At 36.4% G+C, this 19,066-nt stretch overlaps 1 protein-coding gene across 7 annotated transcripts in view; it reads left to right on the top strand.

The window, feature by feature from the left end:
- The window catches only part of CNKSR2 (connector enhancer of kinase suppressor of Ras 2), a 232,555-nt gene that overhangs the window by 133,818 nt on the left and 79,671 nt on the right, over positions 1-19,066 (top strand). For 4 of the 7 annotated variants that reach the window (XM_054820983.1, XM_054820931.1, XM_054820953.1 and 1 more), the window contains 4 exons: positions 428-561; positions 4,348-4,559; positions 8,392-8,481; positions 10,096-10,310. In XM_054820983.1, coding sequence (XP_054676958.1) covers positions 428-561; positions 4,348-4,559; positions 8,392-8,481; positions 10,096-10,310 — 651 coding nt within the window. The remainder of the gene's footprint in view (positions 1-427; positions 562-4,347; positions 4,560-8,391; positions 8,482-10,095; positions 10,311-19,066) is intronic. The other 3 variants (XM_054820942.1, XM_054820920.1, XM_054820964.1) reach the window with 1 other exon arrangement.

The raw sequence follows: 19,066 nt of genomic DNA, 5'->3' as shown, positions 1-19,066 counted from the left end.
AGCAGATGGGGGGAGATGACATTCAATTTAATGCCTACTTATGCACCTTTTACTGTAAACACTAGACTTTTTCTTTACAATGTTAGTTTAATTAAAGAATTCACTGGATTCTGTATGTTATTTACTCATTAAGATTTCACCAGTGGCTCTTCTGATTACTATTTTTATGGGCATTGGCAATAATCTTGCTGTGCAAAAGGGAAAAAGATGTAATCAGAGGAGTCAGTTTTATAAGAACAATACATGTCCATTCATAGATCTGTCTCCTTAGTATGAGTGTTTTTTCAGTCAGTTTAAAAGCACATGAAACATTAGAACTGATAACTATATCTTTACTTTCTGAATGATAGAATGTTTATTGCTTTTTCAAACAAAAATGTATAATACATAAGGATAATCTTGATTATATCTCTCTCTTTTGAACCAGCCTCTTATTCCTAGAAGTCCTACAAGCAGTGTTGCTACGCCATCCAGCACTATCAGCACACCTACGAAAAGAGACAGCTCTGCACTTCAGGATCTCTACATACCCCCTCCTCCAACAGAACCTTACGTTCCAAGGTAAAAAAATAATTTCAGGTACCATTCAATATAAAAAGATATTTGGTAAAGTAACCAACCATTCTGTTCCTACCTGTTTATCAGCCTGCCCGGTGGGATTAGGCTGATAATATTTCATTTTGCAGGTGAACTGGTTATGAAGGGTAGATATGCTGAATCCGACCCACAGTGATCTGAATCAGTGTCTTGTTCGCAAAACAGACAGTAGCCTTTAGAAAAGGAAGCTCAGTACCTTATTTTCTCAAATATGGGATAATCTATTGTCTGTGACAGTCTCATCCTACTTCAGAAGAGCAAAAATTATCTGAAACCCTGAATCTATAACTAGGAAAAGGGTTCATATCTGTCCCCTTGCCTAATGACCATGATGCAACAAGGGAAGCTGAGCTAAAAGTAAGAAAATTCAACAAGAGCGCTGTTTTGTTTTCTTTTTTAGATATATTTGATTCGACAGTGTTAGAGCAAATTTCAGGATTGTGTTTTAGTGTGGCTGCTCTGCTAGATTCTGCAGTGACCATGCTGTTCCCTGTAAATACATCTGCTACTCTGACCTGCCACCTGGAACAGGCATTTTCATCTCTCCCAGGTCTCTGGGCTTGCTGAGCCAGAAAAGCAGCAGATCCTCCTTGCAGATTCATCACCCTACCCTCACACGACCTTGAATGATTCACTATAATTCCATAATGTACACAGATGTTGTTTTCCTAAAATTCTGAGAGAATTATGGCCTATAAATAATACAGAAGTAGCTACCCAGAGATCTAGGAATGTACTTAAGAGGAATCAGTATTTTTAAAGCTTCCATATTCTTATACACAGGCTATCATATGTCCAGTCAATGTATTTTTAAATTACTTCTTACTTTTCTTTTAGTTAACTTTCTTGGAAAGGCTGTAAGTGGAGCATGTCCTTTCTTGTACCTGAGTTTCTTGTAGCTGAGTTTTTCTTAGACTTTCTTATCAGTAACTCTTCAAGCCAATTAATAAGATATATGACCTGATACTGACAAGACTTGCCTGGGGGTTATCCAAGAGTGAGGTATATGGCAAATTAAATTGCCTAGTGGGGAGAAGTTGTGATTCTATGATAAATTCTTACTCTTCAGAGATATGAAAAACCTTCCAGGGCAAAAGAATGACTTTCCACTTCATGATTTAGATGATGTTGCAAGCCTTTGTGAAGCCAAAAGCTGAGTCCCATGTTCCTTCCTCATCACTGCCTCGTTTGTTACCTGGCTTGGGTTTTATTTCTTGAAAAAAAGATATTGCCATTTTATTTGAAATGTGACACATATAGCACAGTTGAACTTGCTAACACAATTACTCTGATATCTGTCTTAAAGTGACAAAGAGACAAACAGAATACACAGTCTATTTCACTAATTTTTTTTCTTCTAATTAAATAAAAACATTGTCAGTCATGACACTTGAATTGTTTGTAGGGATTGAATGTGTCTTTTATCTTGCTGATAGCAGTATTTTGTTATGTCTGTGTAAATATTTTAAGGATATAGCTTTCAGAAAATCCATAGAAAAAATTAAGTAAATTCTTACCCATTAATGTAAAAAAAGCTGCTAAAAGAAACCCTAACCAAAACATGTCTTTGATTTCTCTTTGAATGTAGTAGTTATATGGTAAAGACCTGTTGCTCTTGAAACTGAAACTGTACTATCTTAAAAGAAGTAGTGCCTTTATACTGCTACTGATCATGTTTACCACCATAAAAATACCTTTATTTGATAAGAAATACATCCTCTTTTTTGAAGTATTTTTAGTGAATATTCGCTGCTCAGCAGTTTTTGAATTCTACTGTAGAAATCAAGATCTTCTAAATGCATTTTGATTATTTATTAATAACATTTCTTAAATCATGATGATAATGCAGTCATTTGGACAAATTCTGATTAAATCTTATAATACATACTTGTACAAGCTGTAATCTTACAGAGAGATTAAGCTATGTACATTTGGATTTTTTTTTATCAGCTTAATCCTAATGGACTATACTTCATTTTACAAACCTGTCACATAGCATACAGTGTTTCTGAATAATCTGCTTTGGCATTTTGTCAGGTTTTTCTGTCCATGATTAGCTATATTTAAGCACATCTTTATTTTGGGTATTATCAGACTGTTCAGCATCTGTTTCTCAGTTTGTTGCTGCAGCTCCAAGGAAAAAAACCCAAACAAACAAACAAACACTCCTTTTGTTACTGGAATAGAGTAGAAGACTTGATATTTTGATGTAAATTGTAAAACCCTGAAGCCATGCCGCCTTGGTGACCATAGGCCTAGATTGCATGGCTGCTGACATAACTGCACATGGATGAGAAAGAGGGACCAACGCTCACTTACTGCCGGTTACTTAGAAGTGCTGGTCGTAAGTTAGTGCCTGCTCAAATTTGTTAAATACCTTTGGGAGGTGAGAGCTGAAGCCCTCATCCCCACAGGGCTGTGGCAAAGGGTGTTTGCCTGGTGGTCCACACTTCTCTCTGTGCTCGCAGTACAGATCCCTCCAGCTCAGGCTGCCCTCCTTGTCCTGGAGGCTTCCTCGTGCCAGCCCTGATGGTAGCTGCAGCACCAGGAGGCGTCTGGCTGGTTTGTGTCAGTCGCCATCATGTTACCTGCCAGGGTCCCCCAGCACTGTCACCCCAGAAAGTCCTTCTGTGTCTGCAGATGAGCTCACAGCCCCAGTGAGGCTGCACCAGCCCCCCCTCTCTAAGCTGACACCATCCCTGCTCTGGGAAAGCAGCCTGACAAAGCGAGCACAGGGGTCAGTGGGAGTTCATGATGCTGCGCTGTCGCAGCCAAGGCAGGATGGCCCTTTCCCATCCTCTGTGGCTGCCTGGATCCCATGAGGAGGCTTTGCTTTGTCATCAGATGGAGTCTCAGGGTGCCAAGGGGTCAGCACGCCATCCAGCTTAGAACTCAGATGGCAGTCCAGAGGGGCAGAAGCTCTCCAAGAAGAGCATAAGGCCTCAGCTTCTCTCTTGGCTGTCTCCCATGTATTTTGCTGCCCAGAAATTACTGTCTGATTAGGTCTTTTGCAGGCATCTCCAGGCACAGTCCTACCAGCAAGTCCACTGAGCCCTGCTTCATCTAGTGGGTCCGGGGAAGGAAAAAGCAGTCATCCTGGGGATCTGTACACAAACTGCAAAGCGTGTGCCTTGCAATGCATTGCTGTCCTGGGACAGCAGCTCGTAATCAGGTGCTACATAGCCTATTTGGTACTGCATGGATGTACCTATATAACTTCTAGGCCTGAATTTATTGTGCAAGAGTATGTCAAATATCTGTACATCATCGGTCCCTGGTTCTTTTTGCTCTGGGGTTAGTTTGTAAGGAACTAGACTGAATTCATCCATGCTTACCATATAGCCATGTCTTAAAACTATCATCTGATGTATTTAAAAATGCAAGTATAAAAAAGTAAGGTTGACATTATTTCTCTGCCCTAAATCACAAAATTACAGGTATATTAAAAAAAAAAAAAAACCCAAGAAAAAAAGAGTAGCTACACATCAGCTTTATTTCTATGATTCTTTTCAAAAGAAACCAGTAAGGTGGATATAGTCTGTAAAAGAATTGAATAAGCAGAGATGTGTGAGATAACTCGCACATACATGCATATGCATGTATGATGTCTGATCCTGATGCTAGTCGATGGCATCTGTTTCCTGCTTGTATCAAATATTTACATATTCCCATGTTTATTGAAATATTCACAGCAAAATGAAAATCAGTGTCTTATCCAAATATATTAAAACCCTCTCTTGTTTACTGAAGGGATGAAAAGGGAAATCTCCCGTGTGATGATGTTGGCAGACATATAGTGGGCAAGCCGGTTCATACAGGATCCGAATCTCCAAACTCATTTCTTGACCAGGAATATCGGAAACGCTTTAATGTGGTTGAAGAAGATGCAGTTTTGTACTGCTATGAATATGAGAAAGGAAGAACAAGTGGTCCTGGAAGGAGAGAGAGCACACCAACATATGGTATGGCATTGATCTAATAAGGATAATCACCATTTGTTGATTTTAGGATTTTCATGCATCTGCTTTTGGTTTTAAGCATGAAAAAATTTTTGGTGGCCATTGATTTTGCTAATAATTCTGTACTACTTTAATTTCAACCTAAAATCTTCTTCTGTGCAAGAATAAAATAATTACTATGATAGGGAGGGCAAGTCCAGTTTTATAGTGACGATTTTTCTGAATTCTATAATTTTGTTATCAGCTTAACTTTTCAGATTATACTTCATTATCATTTTATCTAAAAACACCTGGCAGACATCCATATATTTTTGCTAAAAAACCAGGATGGAATTATTCTCCTAGTATAAGGGCAAGACTTACGAGGGTTTAGGAATTCAGCATTAGAAAAATTTACCCAGGTACAATAGGTTTAAAGTTCAAAACCACTTCAGATTTACCAAGAGATGATATGCTGCTTTCGTGCTGCACTACTCTCTAAAGCTCTTTAATTTTTCTTTATTCTCAGAAATGAAGTATGACTGATGGTGGTATGCTTTTTTCATAATACTGTATTAACCTGCTGTAACTTCCTATATGGGAAGTGATGACTTCCTGACAGACACATATATTCATGCTACTACCATATCTTGGATTTTGACTTAGGGTGAGAACTCAGAAACAATTTCTGGTGAGAGTTTTGCCCCTCAAACCTTTATACTCCAGGTTATTTTCCCTTTGAATCTGTTGAAACTCTTCCTTTAGCTTATATTGTAACTTGTTTCAGCTTTGAACTGGAAGAATTGGTTTTCTGTTGCCAAGTATAAAATTGTGCAGTCACACAGAGTTGTTAGGCTGTGAAAGAAAATGAAGAGGAAATCTCATGTTTAAAAAAGATATTTTGACTACTATGGTATTAGCTGAGCACCCACTTGAATATTTTTTCACTCTACTTGCTATGTAATTTCAATTTTTAAACTGAGCACAAGCTGTATGTTGGAGTTGTTACAGTAATCCTGACATCATATGCCTTTGAGAAGAAGATAGCCTTAATTTGTGAGGAAGCGTAGATTTTGTACATCACACAGCCAAGCTCGAAAATCACCTGAGAGCCTTCATATAAATTGAGCTTGACCTGTGTAAAGTATCCTCAGGACCTGGAGCAATGTGGTTTTCATATTTTCATAAAATGCACCCTTTCTGCACAACTACACAATCCTGCATGCAAAATCCTCAGTATCCTTTTGATTTCAAAGTGTTTTCAGGTGTTTTCTAGCCATGTCCGTATTGTACAAAATAACTGCTAAGTTTTCAAAGTGGCTATATCAATTTCATTACTCCAGTATTTAAACTATTACAATTGGTGGATGCAGTCAAGTTCCATTAACAGAGATGCACTCTCTGTTCCAGATGTTAAATTTTAATACTAGTGGTCTGGAGTGAAGAAGAACACATTTCTTCTTCAAGGACTGCTGAATCCATTATTTTGTTACAGGAAAGCTTTTTTAGCCTTTCTTTCTATTAGCAGAAAGGGTTATAAATACATGGATCAAAGACTGCACTGAGAATCAGTCATTCTTTAAACACATTTGTTATACAGCCTTTCACTTTTGATCTCACTCCTTTTTTAATGAATTCACACCATTGAATCCATTTTCATTTAAGTGTATTTTCTAAAAATATTACTGTTTCAGCATTAAATTCTAAAGTTTCCCACATGGCATTTACTAGCATAAGATTTGTGGCTAGGCATGACCTTAGGATTGCACAGAAATCTGGAAAATGACAATAACACTCTTCTGGCTTACGGTGACCCATTAAAGAAGGTCAAACAGAATTCCAAGGCCTAGAGAAATTATTGTTTTCAACATGTACTCACCATTAATTATGTGGTGGTGTCAATTTTTTCTTTAAATATTTCTCAGCCCTCCTTTGTGAGAGGTTAATAGGGCCCTCCATAATTTCTTTCTTGGAATCTTTTGACGTTTTTTGGCATTGTTAACAAAGAGATTTCTCTTTCATGCTCTTACTGGCTTCCAGCTGTTGTATAATTGTTGCTAATTGGCCTCGGAAAGCTTCTGTTCATGTCCCGAGGAAGATATTTTCCTGAGTGTAGTCACCAGGGAAATCAGATTTAGGGAATCTATGGGGGTTAACAAGAAGGAGATTAGCAGAGGTAGCAGGCAAATGAAACTGGAGTTTAAGGAAAGAAACAACTTTGGTCATTGCAGTTTAACTGCCAGATACAAAAAAAAATGCACTTTGAACAGCTAGAGATTTTGTAGAAGATTTGTTATGGCTATAGCTTTTGATAACAATCAGACTTTAGGTGATTTTGTAGCTTTTGTATCTTTTAAGTGTGCAAGTCCTTTCAATAAGATACTGTGAGTTCAGTCTCACGAAGAAGAGAAAGTTGTATTTCTAGCAAAAGTAACTGTTGAAAGTTACTTCTCATCAAGTAAACATGAGCCAAATACATCCCCACTCAGGAAATGACTGCTTAACTGCGTGATCGAAATCTCACTGGCTTCAATCAGACTTAAATATGTGTCCATAAATAGTAAAATGAATGATAAATAAAAAGTTAAATATATGTGTTCTATTTCCTGAGCAATGATGTATTTGTGACCTGATCCTGTGGTCTGTACAGAACATACACCTTTTTTTGTCAATTTTTTAAAAAGACAATACAACCTTTTACCATTATTCTGCCTGCTTCCTATTGGGTATTTCCCATGGACACCATAATTCAGTAGGTAGAGAGACATGTTTGAATATTTGTTTTCATTATAAACACATCTTTCTTTTTCACTGTATCATGGATTTAACCTCAAAAATGTGGAATAAGACTGGTCACCTTTATGCATGGCTTTTCTACTAAAATAATTAACAAGACTTCTGAAGTTTTCACTTTAAGCTCTGCTACTTTTAAAAACAAATTATTTTCTCACTTTTCAGTTTTGTGACCAGTAAATAGTTTCAAAAAAGAGTGAGGGCAGACCTTGGAAACACATTTTGTTTTCTGTCTGCCAGATATTATGCCATATGCTATGCTACTCTATGTTTTGTTTCAATATACTATTTAACTTGCTAAAAACTTCAGACCACTTCAAGTAACCCCACTAAGTTGCATAGCACATTTTGACTGAATTTCCAACTATATTTGTGGACTCCTTAAGCAGAAATCACAGTTCACAGCATTTTTTTAAATCAATTCAGCAGCTTCCAAATCAAAATTTAAAAGATATAATAGTCTTCAGCTTTTCTGTCTCTTGCTGTCTGAAATCAAACTGAATTTACCAATAGTAATGTACTTTGCATTCTGTGGGTGAAACACTCCAAAAGAAATTACATGTAGAGGTTTTATGCTTCCTTTCTTACTTAGTCACTGATGGATCTTTTAAGCCCACCAGCAAAGATGCTATTTGTGAAGGTAGTTTAGTGATGTAGACACGTTTCTGTTACCAACAATTCACATACACACTTTAAAACAGTTCTCTCCATGTGTGTGCCAGGGGCTTCCAGAATAGTAAATAGATATTGTTCAGTGAAAACCAAAGTAATTTGAATGCATTTGTCACTCTGAAATGTTAGTATGCTGATGATTTTGTAGGGCCAGTACCCTTTTCCTTTTCTAAACTTAAAAAAAAAATCCATTAAATACTTAGCTGCTTCTTGTCTGTTAAAGAAAACAGAACTCCTATCTTAACCTCTTGTTCAGAGGTGATGCTGGATCCTTTTTCATAAGCAACCCTGTAGGATAGCAGTTTAGCACATAATTTTTTCTTTCTTCAAAAGAATGTTAGTTTAATGCTGCCTTATGGTGCATGATCTCAATTTTTTCCTCTGTTTCCAGGGAAACTAAGGCCTATTTCTATGCCAGTAGAATATAACTGGGTGGGGGATTATGAAGACCCCAATAAAATAAAAAGAGATAGTAGGAGAGGTAAGTGATCTGAACACACATCTTGTACAAGGCATTATGGGTTTTATCATGCTTTAAGCTATATATTTCAACCTGATTTTGCTGCTTGCTTAGATATTTATTTTTGTGAACCTGTTTCAGGTTCTTTCATTATGTATACGTATTTTTTGGCAGAGCGTCTATTAAGATTGAGGAACTTGCTCAACCAGGCAAAAGAATATTGTGACTGCAAAGCCCTGCAGTTTCGCTTAAATTTATATTGGCATTTCATTGATTCAGCTGTATTATCCAGTCCATTTTGAAACTGGCCTTAATTTTATAATACTAGAGGGCAAATATATGGTTATTACTAATAAATATTGTTATGCTTAAATGAGAATTATATATCACATTTCTCTGCGTTCATGAGTTCTTTTTGGATAGAAAACATTCTAGAGCAGCATGGGATTCACCTCAAAATCATCAAGGATAAGTTCTTCAAAATTCTGTTTTGTGACGCTCAGATATGTAACTTCACATACCAAATGATAACCGCTGAGATGGCTAATATCACCCAGGAACGAGATGTTACAGTAATTACAGATATTTCCATAAAAATATTAACTAAATTTTCAGTATGGCTCAAAAAAAGGAAACATTGTTAGAAATTATTAGGAAAAGAATACAAGACAAATTAAGAAGTATTCTTATGCTGCTATGTAAGTTCTTGCTCACGCTGGATGTGTGTGCAGTTCTGGTCTCTTCATCTCTCAAGAAAAATACAATAGCATTCAAGAAGGCTTAGGAGACAACAAAAATGATCAGATATATGGAGTGGCTTCCAAACCAGGGTCAGTTCAGTAGGCTGGTCATCATCAGTTTGGGAGAATTTAGGCAGGACATAATAAAGATTTATAAAATCTTGTGTGGAATGAAGTAAGGAAATAGGCTTGTCACTTTTTTTTCCAAAACAAGACCCAAGAGACATCAAATGTCTCTGTTGAGTGCTGGTTAAAAAGAGATGGCTCCTTGTGCAGGGTTCAAGCTAAGGAACCTCTTGTCACAGGAGGCTGTGGATACTAAAAGTTCACATTAATACAAGGAAAGACCAGACAAGTTCGTGAAAGACAAATCTGATGAGGTTTCCTAAATTCACAAATATTGCTTCTCGTTCAGGATGTCCCTCAGCTACAAGCTGGTAGATGCTGGGAGAGTATTCGGGGAAAGTGTGGATGCCATAGTGGATGATCTTAAATGAATGTTCAAAGCAAATTACTTTTAAATGTACGGCACCACAGTAATTTGTATTCATTAGGACCTTGTTTAAAAAAAAGATTACACATATGATCATAAGTGTATCATGACTCATTTTTTGAAAACTCCAAGACAAATTTTATTGATGTGGGGCTTCTTTTATATTCTATTCCTTTTATTGTCAAAGATACCAGAAAATGGCAAGAATCATGAATTTTCCCTGTTACAAGATTGCTTTCTTATTATATCCAGACCAAAGAAGCAAATAGGTTTTGTTAATAAATAGTCTTGAAGAGTTAAAATTGATGTAGATCTTAGCAAGAATATTATATTATTTGGAAGCAGGATTAACGTGCATATAACGATTCACAATGATGTTTTTCATTACTTTTCTTTCAACAGAAAATTCATTGCTTCGCTATATGAGCAATGAGAAAATAGGTCAGGAAGACTACATGTTTCAAAGGAATAGCAAAAAAGATACAGGGAAAAAGTCGAAAAAGAAAGGAGACAAGAGTAGTAGTCCAAGTCATTACTCGCTGTTGCCTAGTTTACAAATGGACTCATTGAGACAAGATGTCATGGGTACACCTGGACCAGAAACTGCTTTGTACCACGTAAGTAAAAATAACATTAACAAAATTATTTGCTCTGTGCTTGTGATGAGAGACTGTCCTGTTTTGACAGTGGTGTTGAAACCTTTTTTGGACTGCTGCTGTTGCACTGATTCCTATTCTTTGGACAATAGCTAGATCTCAAATATTTTAGAATTCTTTATTTTCCTTTTAGAAACATGGGATGGACACCAGTGTTTTATCTCCTTTAACTAGAAGTTGTTGTGTTTGAAATGGAGTGTGGTATCTCTGCCTTGACATACTTGCTACTGATGGAAAGGGAAAAAACAGCAGTTTCCAGACTGGCTAGAAACCTTATTTCCAGCATCTATGTCGCTGCAATATGTTAAATCTTATCAGACAAACCCCTTTATTGCAGGTACTTGAAAGGTCTGATAATGGCAGGAAAATTTGTAGCTGATATTTGTTTTTGCTTTGAGGTAAGGGGAGCCCTAATGCATGTAACTGTTTAATAACTCAAGTAAATGTGAAGGAAGGGATTCTGCTGAATAGGACGTAAAAGGAAAATTGCAGTAACATGCTAGTTTTTAAATGTGTCAAGGAAATGGAATTAGAAGATCACAACATATTTTAGATATGATACCACATTCACCCCATAAAAAGTATTTACGTTTTAGATCTCAGTAAAAGATGTCATTGTAGAGGAATATGCACACAGTAACTGTACAACAAAACAAGAAAAATAATTCAAATTATGTTCATATACTGGCAAAGACTGTGTAATTTAGATTGTCTGTGTCTAAGGGAGATGGCAGTGTGGGCTTGTCAGGAAGTCTGCTGTGAAAAACTGGCAGGTGGAGCTTCACTCCACCTTTAAGAGACAAGTAACTTGGTTTCCTGTTGTAAAACATTACCATGGACTATCGCATTATAATTGGTGTAGATTATTTGAAACTAATGGAGCCTTTACATCCTTTTACACCATCTGAGTGCTTGGTCCGCTGGCTTCTAAAAGTCCTTAGTGTGCTGCAGTGTATAGGTGAATCTGATAAATTTCAGAGATTATGTCATTTAGTTTTAAAAGTAAGTGCTTGTAGTGCACTTCAACGAAATCAGGTCCCCGGATTCAAAAATTGCCTTTCTTTTTCATTTGTAGTAATTTAGGTATGGTAATAAACATTTTTTCTTACATTATTATTTCCAACTTTAGTTTTATGCTCTTTTTGTATGTTGAAAATCTCACAGTGGGGAGATTTCCATTTGCAAAGGCAGACTGGTATATGGTGTTTCCCTAATACGTGAAGCCAAGGAGATTGCAAGTGTCCCCAAACTGTCCTCCTTGTAATGTCGGCAGTCTTTCCTAGAAGGAATCTAATCAGTGCAAGAGCTCTTGAAATCAAATATTTACAGAACAAAATAGAAAAGTTATTTGTATAACAGAGGACTTTCCACTCTGTAAAGAACAGTGTGGCAAATTTGCAATACTTTCCATGTATTGAGAGAATACTCATCTCTCAATAACATTTCTTTGTTAGTATATGCCAAATTCCTGACACTGTGCAGTGAGAAAAAACTTTTTTTTTTAAAGGTATCATCTTTATTTTTCCTTGGTTTCCTCTATTGCCCATTATGTCTAGTTTCCAAATTGTGTACACAAATAAATGATGTACACAGGAACCAGAAGATGCTTCAGAATTCTGATGTGGAAGTTAATGAGCAACAGCAAACTTTAGAATTGACAACTAGCATTTTTCATGTGCTTTGGATAGCCATCCACAAAACACCTGAACTGTTAACACCACAAATTCCGCCACTGTCTGCTAATCCTTTTTCTGCATCATTACCATTAAATGTTGTCTCTCTCTCTCTAATGCCATTAAATCTTCAGCATCTTTTTTGGAAGTTTAGTGGGAGCTTATTTATTTATAAAAATAAATAAAGGTTATTTGTTCTTCAGAATACAAATCAGTATTGATCTGCTAACTGGCTTTGAAGCAAAATGCGTGAAATAGACAGAGGAAGCTTGGGTCATTGATTTGTCCCCGGGAAATGGGAAGGAGCCCTTCACAAAGCACAGCTGATTATTGCTGGTCCTATCTCTGGAAACCACCTGGCTGCCACCATGCAGTACAATACAGTTCCCTTTTTGTGGTGATGGCACCCAAGCATACTGGCTTATGAAACCCTAATCTAGTTTGCAGATGGGGCTATATGTCTTTGCCATGTAGCAGAGCCAGAGGTTTTGTAATAAATTGGACAGAACTTTTCTTAAGATCTTAAATAAACAGTGCAGTGAGCAGATGAAGAACAGGGGAATACAGATAAACCACAAGGAACTCATATCTGACTGCAGTACAATTTTATTAAACTATAGATAACAAATAGGGCAAGGAAAACATACTTTATGCTCAAATTGAAAATTGCATGTTAAAGATCACTAAAAAGTGGCTGTCCTATTAGAAAATATTTTTTTACAAGCATCAGCTACCTAGTTTTCACAAGGACTTTGGATGATCTGTAAATGGCAGCCTCTGGATAAGCATGAGTTCAGTGCAGAGGAATGATGGTAACTCCAAAAACTGCACTGATAGTAGTGAAAGAGACTGGGGGCTTTGATTTGGGTTTTGTTTGGTTTTGGTTTGGGGTTTTTTTTAAGAAGTTGATGTTTTCATCATACTAGAATATCAGATGAAGAGAGAATAACTGTGACTCTGCGCTGCATACCACAAGCCAGTGGATTTTCCAGAAGTGCAGCTCCTACCAGGTGGCTGTACCTATGATGACTCAATTGGTTGTATTAGGTCACCGTACTAGAAAATACTGCACCAGACTTGTTCAGTAGTTCCAATCCCTGGTTGCTCTTGTTATTAAAAGTTTTCACCTGTTAGCCTATGTTTACCTGGCTTCTATGTCCAGCCTTGGTTATAAATGTAGCTTTATCCTCTAGGTTTAAAGGTCTTTTGTTGCCAGATTTTATCTCCCAGTAGAGGAGTTCACAAGTTATAATCAAATCACTTTGTAGCCTTCTCGTGCTTAAAAGAAATAGTGAGCATCCTGGATTTGTCATGAGAGCATGTGTTTTCATACACTTGCATCATTCTCATAATTCTTTCAACTTCTTATATTTAATCCTAAAGTATCCTAAGTATCCTAAGCATCCTTCCTAAAGTATCTATGCCAGAACAGGACATAAATTTCCAGGAGCTGGATAGAAAGGTAATATAACCTTTCTATTCCTGTTCACTACCTCTCTACTTAAATATTTAAAGGACTGTTTACCCACTTTAACCATAGATTGGGCATGGGAGTATGCTTATTACTTGGTTTTGGTTTTATTTTTTCTGTAATGTCACTTTTCCAAATCACCAATTTGCAAGACTGGTATTTCCAATCTAATCATTTATATCTTGCATTCTTTGTTCTTAAATGTATAACATTGTGTATGGTTGGCCATGTTAAAACGTAGGACTTCTTGGGTATGCTTGCTGAATAACCTGTGTCTCTGAAGCAACCCTAAGTATGAAATGCCAGATAGTAAGGGCTCTAGGCCCTCAAATTGGGCCCCCATGGTTCCCAAGTCCATAACATGGAGTATTGAAGCACCAGGAAACCGAGGTCTGCTGTTTTGAGAATTTCTTATTATTCTGTGAAATAAAAAAAATCCCACAAGTTTAATTTCTTTATTTTTTTTCTCTATTTTATTTTTCCTTTTTCCTGAATTCCTTGGAATAGAAACCATGCTGCTCACTCAGCATTCAGGTCTCGTGTCATTCACTGGTCTTTGATTCTGTGTTACCTTTATTCAATGATGTTTTTATTCTTTTTTGAGTCCATTGATAGAAATGTTTAATAATTTTGGACTAAGAATACATCCCACTAGTTAGTGATGAATTCCCCTTACAATTCCAGGCCTCTTTCCTTTTGAATTTTGCAGCCATTGACGTGTGCAGGTTCACTACCTTTTTACCTTGAAGGTTTTCTGCAGAAAAGCATCTTTTACAATTATGCTGACTTAAACTCCTTGCTTGTACTGCTTTTATGCATGGCTCTATAGAAAAGAAAAATCTTTGATCAAAAAACTACACTGAAGAATTAAATTACCACAACAGAAAGGGTATGTTTTTGTCCTATAAACAAAGTGGATGCTGTTAAAAAATTACCATGGTAATTTAGAAGTGTGTGGTTGTTGTTTATTTGCTAAAAGCTATTTTGAAAAATGCCAGCAGATTCAAATTGTTCTATTCTGAAGTGATCACAAGAATGTGGTGGTCTAGCATTTTTCTGACTGTCAGTATCCTAAATTTGCATAAAATCACTGGTTTTAACAATTTTGTTCCTATCATTGACCTGCCATTACAATCTAAAACTGTGTGGTCAAGGGAGCATTTCAGTTATGGCCTAAAAAAAGTGAACAGTTTACTTGTGTCCACTGAACATAACTGATGTGATAGTTGATATAATAGCAAAAGAAAAAATAATTTGTGTTATGTCTGTGAAGTAATCATCTCTTGTATCCATTTACGGTATTTTTTTAATCCTCACATACAATCCATTTACGGTATTTTTTTAATCCTCACATACAAAGTCTCTTCCCCACTTTGCTTTGTTTTGTTTCTCATTCCAGAAAGTGTTTCCAGTGTACCTTGATTTTTAGCCAAGTTGTTGATTTTGCATTCTATTTTTCTTCCTCAGTATTGCAAAAGAAGTACCAACAGAGAGCGTTATTGTTTTTATTAAGCCAAGGCAAACTGTTCGAGCTGTTGCTAATCTAGTGTGCAAGCAGGTGTTCAATGTGATCTATTACTGTAGATATAAAATGGTGCAGTTAAAATTGTCTTGGACCTTTGGGGCACAAAAGATGAAAGCTCTGACACATGATTATAGTTTTTTAAGTTCATTATGTTATTCTGTATAGGAATTTCCTTGGTACGTTGTGCTTTGTTTTCGTTGCAGGAAAATTATGTGGTTATTTAGGAGGGAGATAGTGTCATGAGTCAAAAGAAGTTCTGCATCAGGTTAATAATAATCTGCTCCTATCTGGATCAATACAACTTTCCCTTAATCTAGAAACAGCATTGCTATGGGAAGAAAAGGTCACAGCCAGTATATATTAGGGAGTTATACAGGGAAAAGTAACCTTGCTTATAAACTGTTTCCAAACCTACACCAATAAACTTATATTATTGACCTTGTTCCTTCTCCCTTCCTGCCTCCTATCCCTTTGCCTTTTCCAGTGTATGCTCGCTTGTTCATACATATTTAGCAATACCTAATGACTTGCTTGTCATAGGAAAAGTGACAAAAAAGTAACAGCTGCTCGCTTTGCTGATAACCAGCCTATTTAAAATTGTTTCATTAATTATGGTAGTTTTCTTGGTCATTTTAATTGTATTTGAAAATAAAGTAAGTTTAATAGCAAGATGTACCATTTAAAGTTCATACATCTGGAACAAATAGCTCAGAAACAGATGCAGGAAAGAAACTAAGGATTTGTTCCACAGGGCTTTTCCTGAATCTACATGCACTATCTTTACTGTTCCAGTTTTACATTAAATAAGGGAGGAATAAAATAAAAGCCATCAGTTGGAGTTTTTTTGCTGCAAAATCAATGAAGCTAGTACACCTTTGGCAAACTTATTTTTTTCCTATTTAGCAATGTGTAGCTAGCTATGTGGTTGGAGTGCAGCTCAGTGACTCTTAACTCACATAATTAATTTCAGTACTTGCTGTTATGAGCACCCAGAGAGAGGCAAGTACTCTCCTTTCTACTCTGCCAGTGAGGACGCTGAGGCAATGACGATGAGGGATTTGGCCAAGGTTACAATTTCAGTTGTCTCTCTCCGCTAGTCCTCGTGAGGTTGCTGTTCCGGTTCAGCTCAGTGGGTTTGCTCAGTAGAGCTGCTGGGTCTGCGTCAGTATGGGCATGCAAAGTTCTATTAGTTGCAAGAGTGATCTTGTTGAACGTGCTGTAAGTGAAGAAGATTTGCTTATGGACCTATTGCAAAAATCGGTTTCTAACTGATAAGATAAATTGGACAGGAGACAGTAACTTTTCAGAAAAATAACTTTTGCACTTAAATGATGCGTATTTCCAGATATTTCTTGCCTCCCACCCTTCCAGAGAAAAATACAGGAAAATGCTTTTTAAAAGTTCAATTCAAAATGTACATATTTAGGTGTTCTCATTACAGAGAATTTTACAAAAGCTCATGATTTTAAAGTCTAACTCTACTTAAGTGGTTGGTTTTCTCTTACTCCTACTCCTCTTTGCAGAAAGGCTGAAAGGAAAGAAGGGAAAAGAGAAGGTGCTTGAACATAAAGTACCTACCTTTTTAATGAAAATTCTTGAATCGAATACACATGTATTTATGAAACCTTTTAATTGTAGTACTCAGTAACTAGCATTTAAGAAAGTGCAGAGCACAGGCATATTAGTTTCCTAATGAACTTGTGCACAAGCTACCCATCAATTTGTTACAAAAATCTTCTGAATAGAAATGACATCTAATAAGCACCTCATACTGGAAAAGTATTTACCAAAAAAACCCTCAAAACCATCCCACAAAAACCCTAGAAGTTTATAATTGTAAGCATCACAGTTTTTAAAAAATTTCTGTTTGGTGAATTTTTATTATGGATATTTGTAATTAAACAATAAATAAGTTTGTAGAGAAAAAAAATGAAAATCAGTTGCACAGATTTTAAGTAGGTGTATGAAATCTAGAATGTCATTGTACCGTTACAACAGATGGAGTTGGTACATTTTCTTCTTCGTTTGAAGTCCAGCTATGGCAGTATTTGAATATCAAGGCTTCCTTTTCCTTTTTCTCCTGCCTGTTTTCACAATTGGCTATAGTTAGGCTTGTAATTACTGTAGAATAAAAGTCTAGCAGTTGATATCAAAGTCCAGTTTAACCTAAGAACATAGTGAAAAATATTTTCCATAAGTATTTCCATCATTTTTGTTAACATTTGAATTAGTATTGCTTCTTCGCTATAGTCTTTCATCTCCATTTAAATATTTGTGTTAAAACAATACTGAAGCTTGCAGAATGATTACAGACTTAAGCATCAATTTTAAAGGAAATTTTAAACTACTCCTTGAAAATGTACTTGCAAGAAATACTTAATTTAAAAAATTATACTTATGTTAAAGTTAAAAAGCATTGACATTTTTATATTCCCAGCTAAGAAACAGCACTTGATTTCAAATAACTGTCCAGAAATTAAATGAATGTCATGAAGAGCTTTTGAAATATTTCATAATTGTGAAAAATTTCAGTCTATCTATTACCACAATAAGAAAGGATTAAAAAGCTCATTTCTCTGCTGCTTTGTTGCAAATTAGTCCTTTACAGTCTAAATATAATTCTGCATGCACTAGCTTCCACTTTAAAGGTACGGAAATGCAAACCTCAACTGAAAGCAGCACATGTAGTGTTGAAATGTCGCAAGTGAAAAAATTGTCATTTTTCACAATGTCTAGCCTTTGCATAAATAGTGCTCTCATATTGGACTCCCAGTAGGCTCCTGGGTGCCTCAATAGAACAAGTCCAATAGTCTGAACTGCTGTGATGCCCTAGTTTCTTCTCAAGTACTTGTATGTTATGAAGGTCTAGCATAGCTTGGCTCTGGTATAAACTAAACACTGGGATATCCCTCTCTGGAGGTGACTGGAGCATTTATGACATTTACATCCCTTTCTTCTGTAGATTACACTGGTCATATCTCACCTTAGTTTTTGTAGCCTTATGGGGATGTAGGAGAGCTCTTTGGCCTGTTCTACAACTTCAACTCCTTGTTCATTTTCCCATCAATGAGCATGTAACGAGGAAATAAGACTGTGACGGTATCTAGGTCCACATATGTGGAAATGGAAGGAGTTCACTGTTCTGCAGTAGAAATAGAGCTGAATAGGCTTATGAAGTTATAGAATATTCTGATTTGGAGTTCATTTAAAAGACTTGAAATTTATTCAGAGGCAAAAGTGATGGTAAAATGTTTCATATAATGCAATGCAGAGTAGAATACCCAATTTTGCTGTGAAGGCATCATGAGGACTTAGCTTGTATCCATTTCTCTTGTCAGCTTCCTCTAATATAATTCAGGTATAGAAGGCCTTTTGTTCTGAGAGACAATTGGAAAGAACAACGATTAAAAACTTCAGTGAGGAGAAGATGGGTAAGAGGAAGAAATATAATGGAAAATTCTTATCCAGTGCCTTCATGAGTCTGAAATACCTTCATGTCCCACAGCCACCATCGTCCCATTGGCCGTAGGCAGCTTTGACACATTGGCACATGTTGGGTTTCTTTCAGTTGGAGACCCCTGGTTTTACGTATCTGATTCAGACAGAAGAGCAGCATTTCCCATGTTCTCCAGCTGGAATAGTGGCTCCAGCCCTTGGCCAGCTTCTTCACTCCCAAAAGAAGCTATCTAAATGATACTATAGGTATTCCTTCCTTTGAATGCAGCAGTTTATAAATGTAACAAGCATAAAACAAGTCATAAAAGTAGTAGTTATGTTGTTAAAATCAGTGTATGAATGTCATCTAGGCCATAAGTGAACTGTGTGGCATATAAAACAAGCAAAATGGTGAAACAGTTAACCAATAACAAAATATACCTTACTCCATAAGGTACTCGTGACACTTGGAAGTGATCGCGATAGCCATAAGATTGTTGTGCTAAAAGGTAAATCTAGATATTCCATCTGGGTTTGGTAAAAATCTGATCTGAAATAAATCTTCTACATTTCTGAGAGAAAAGGCAGGAGAGAAACAGCGTATAAATTCCTT

Source organism: Grus americana, chromosome 1 (assembly GCF_028858705.1).
Source record: "Grus americana isolate bGruAme1 chromosome 1, bGruAme1.mat, whole genome shotgun sequence".
In the NCBI taxonomy this organism is placed as follows: Eukaryota; Metazoa; Chordata; class Aves; order Gruiformes; family Gruidae; genus Grus; species Grus americana.
Note: the sequence above shows the minus strand (reverse complement) of the source record. Positions and strands in the feature narration are given on the sequence as shown.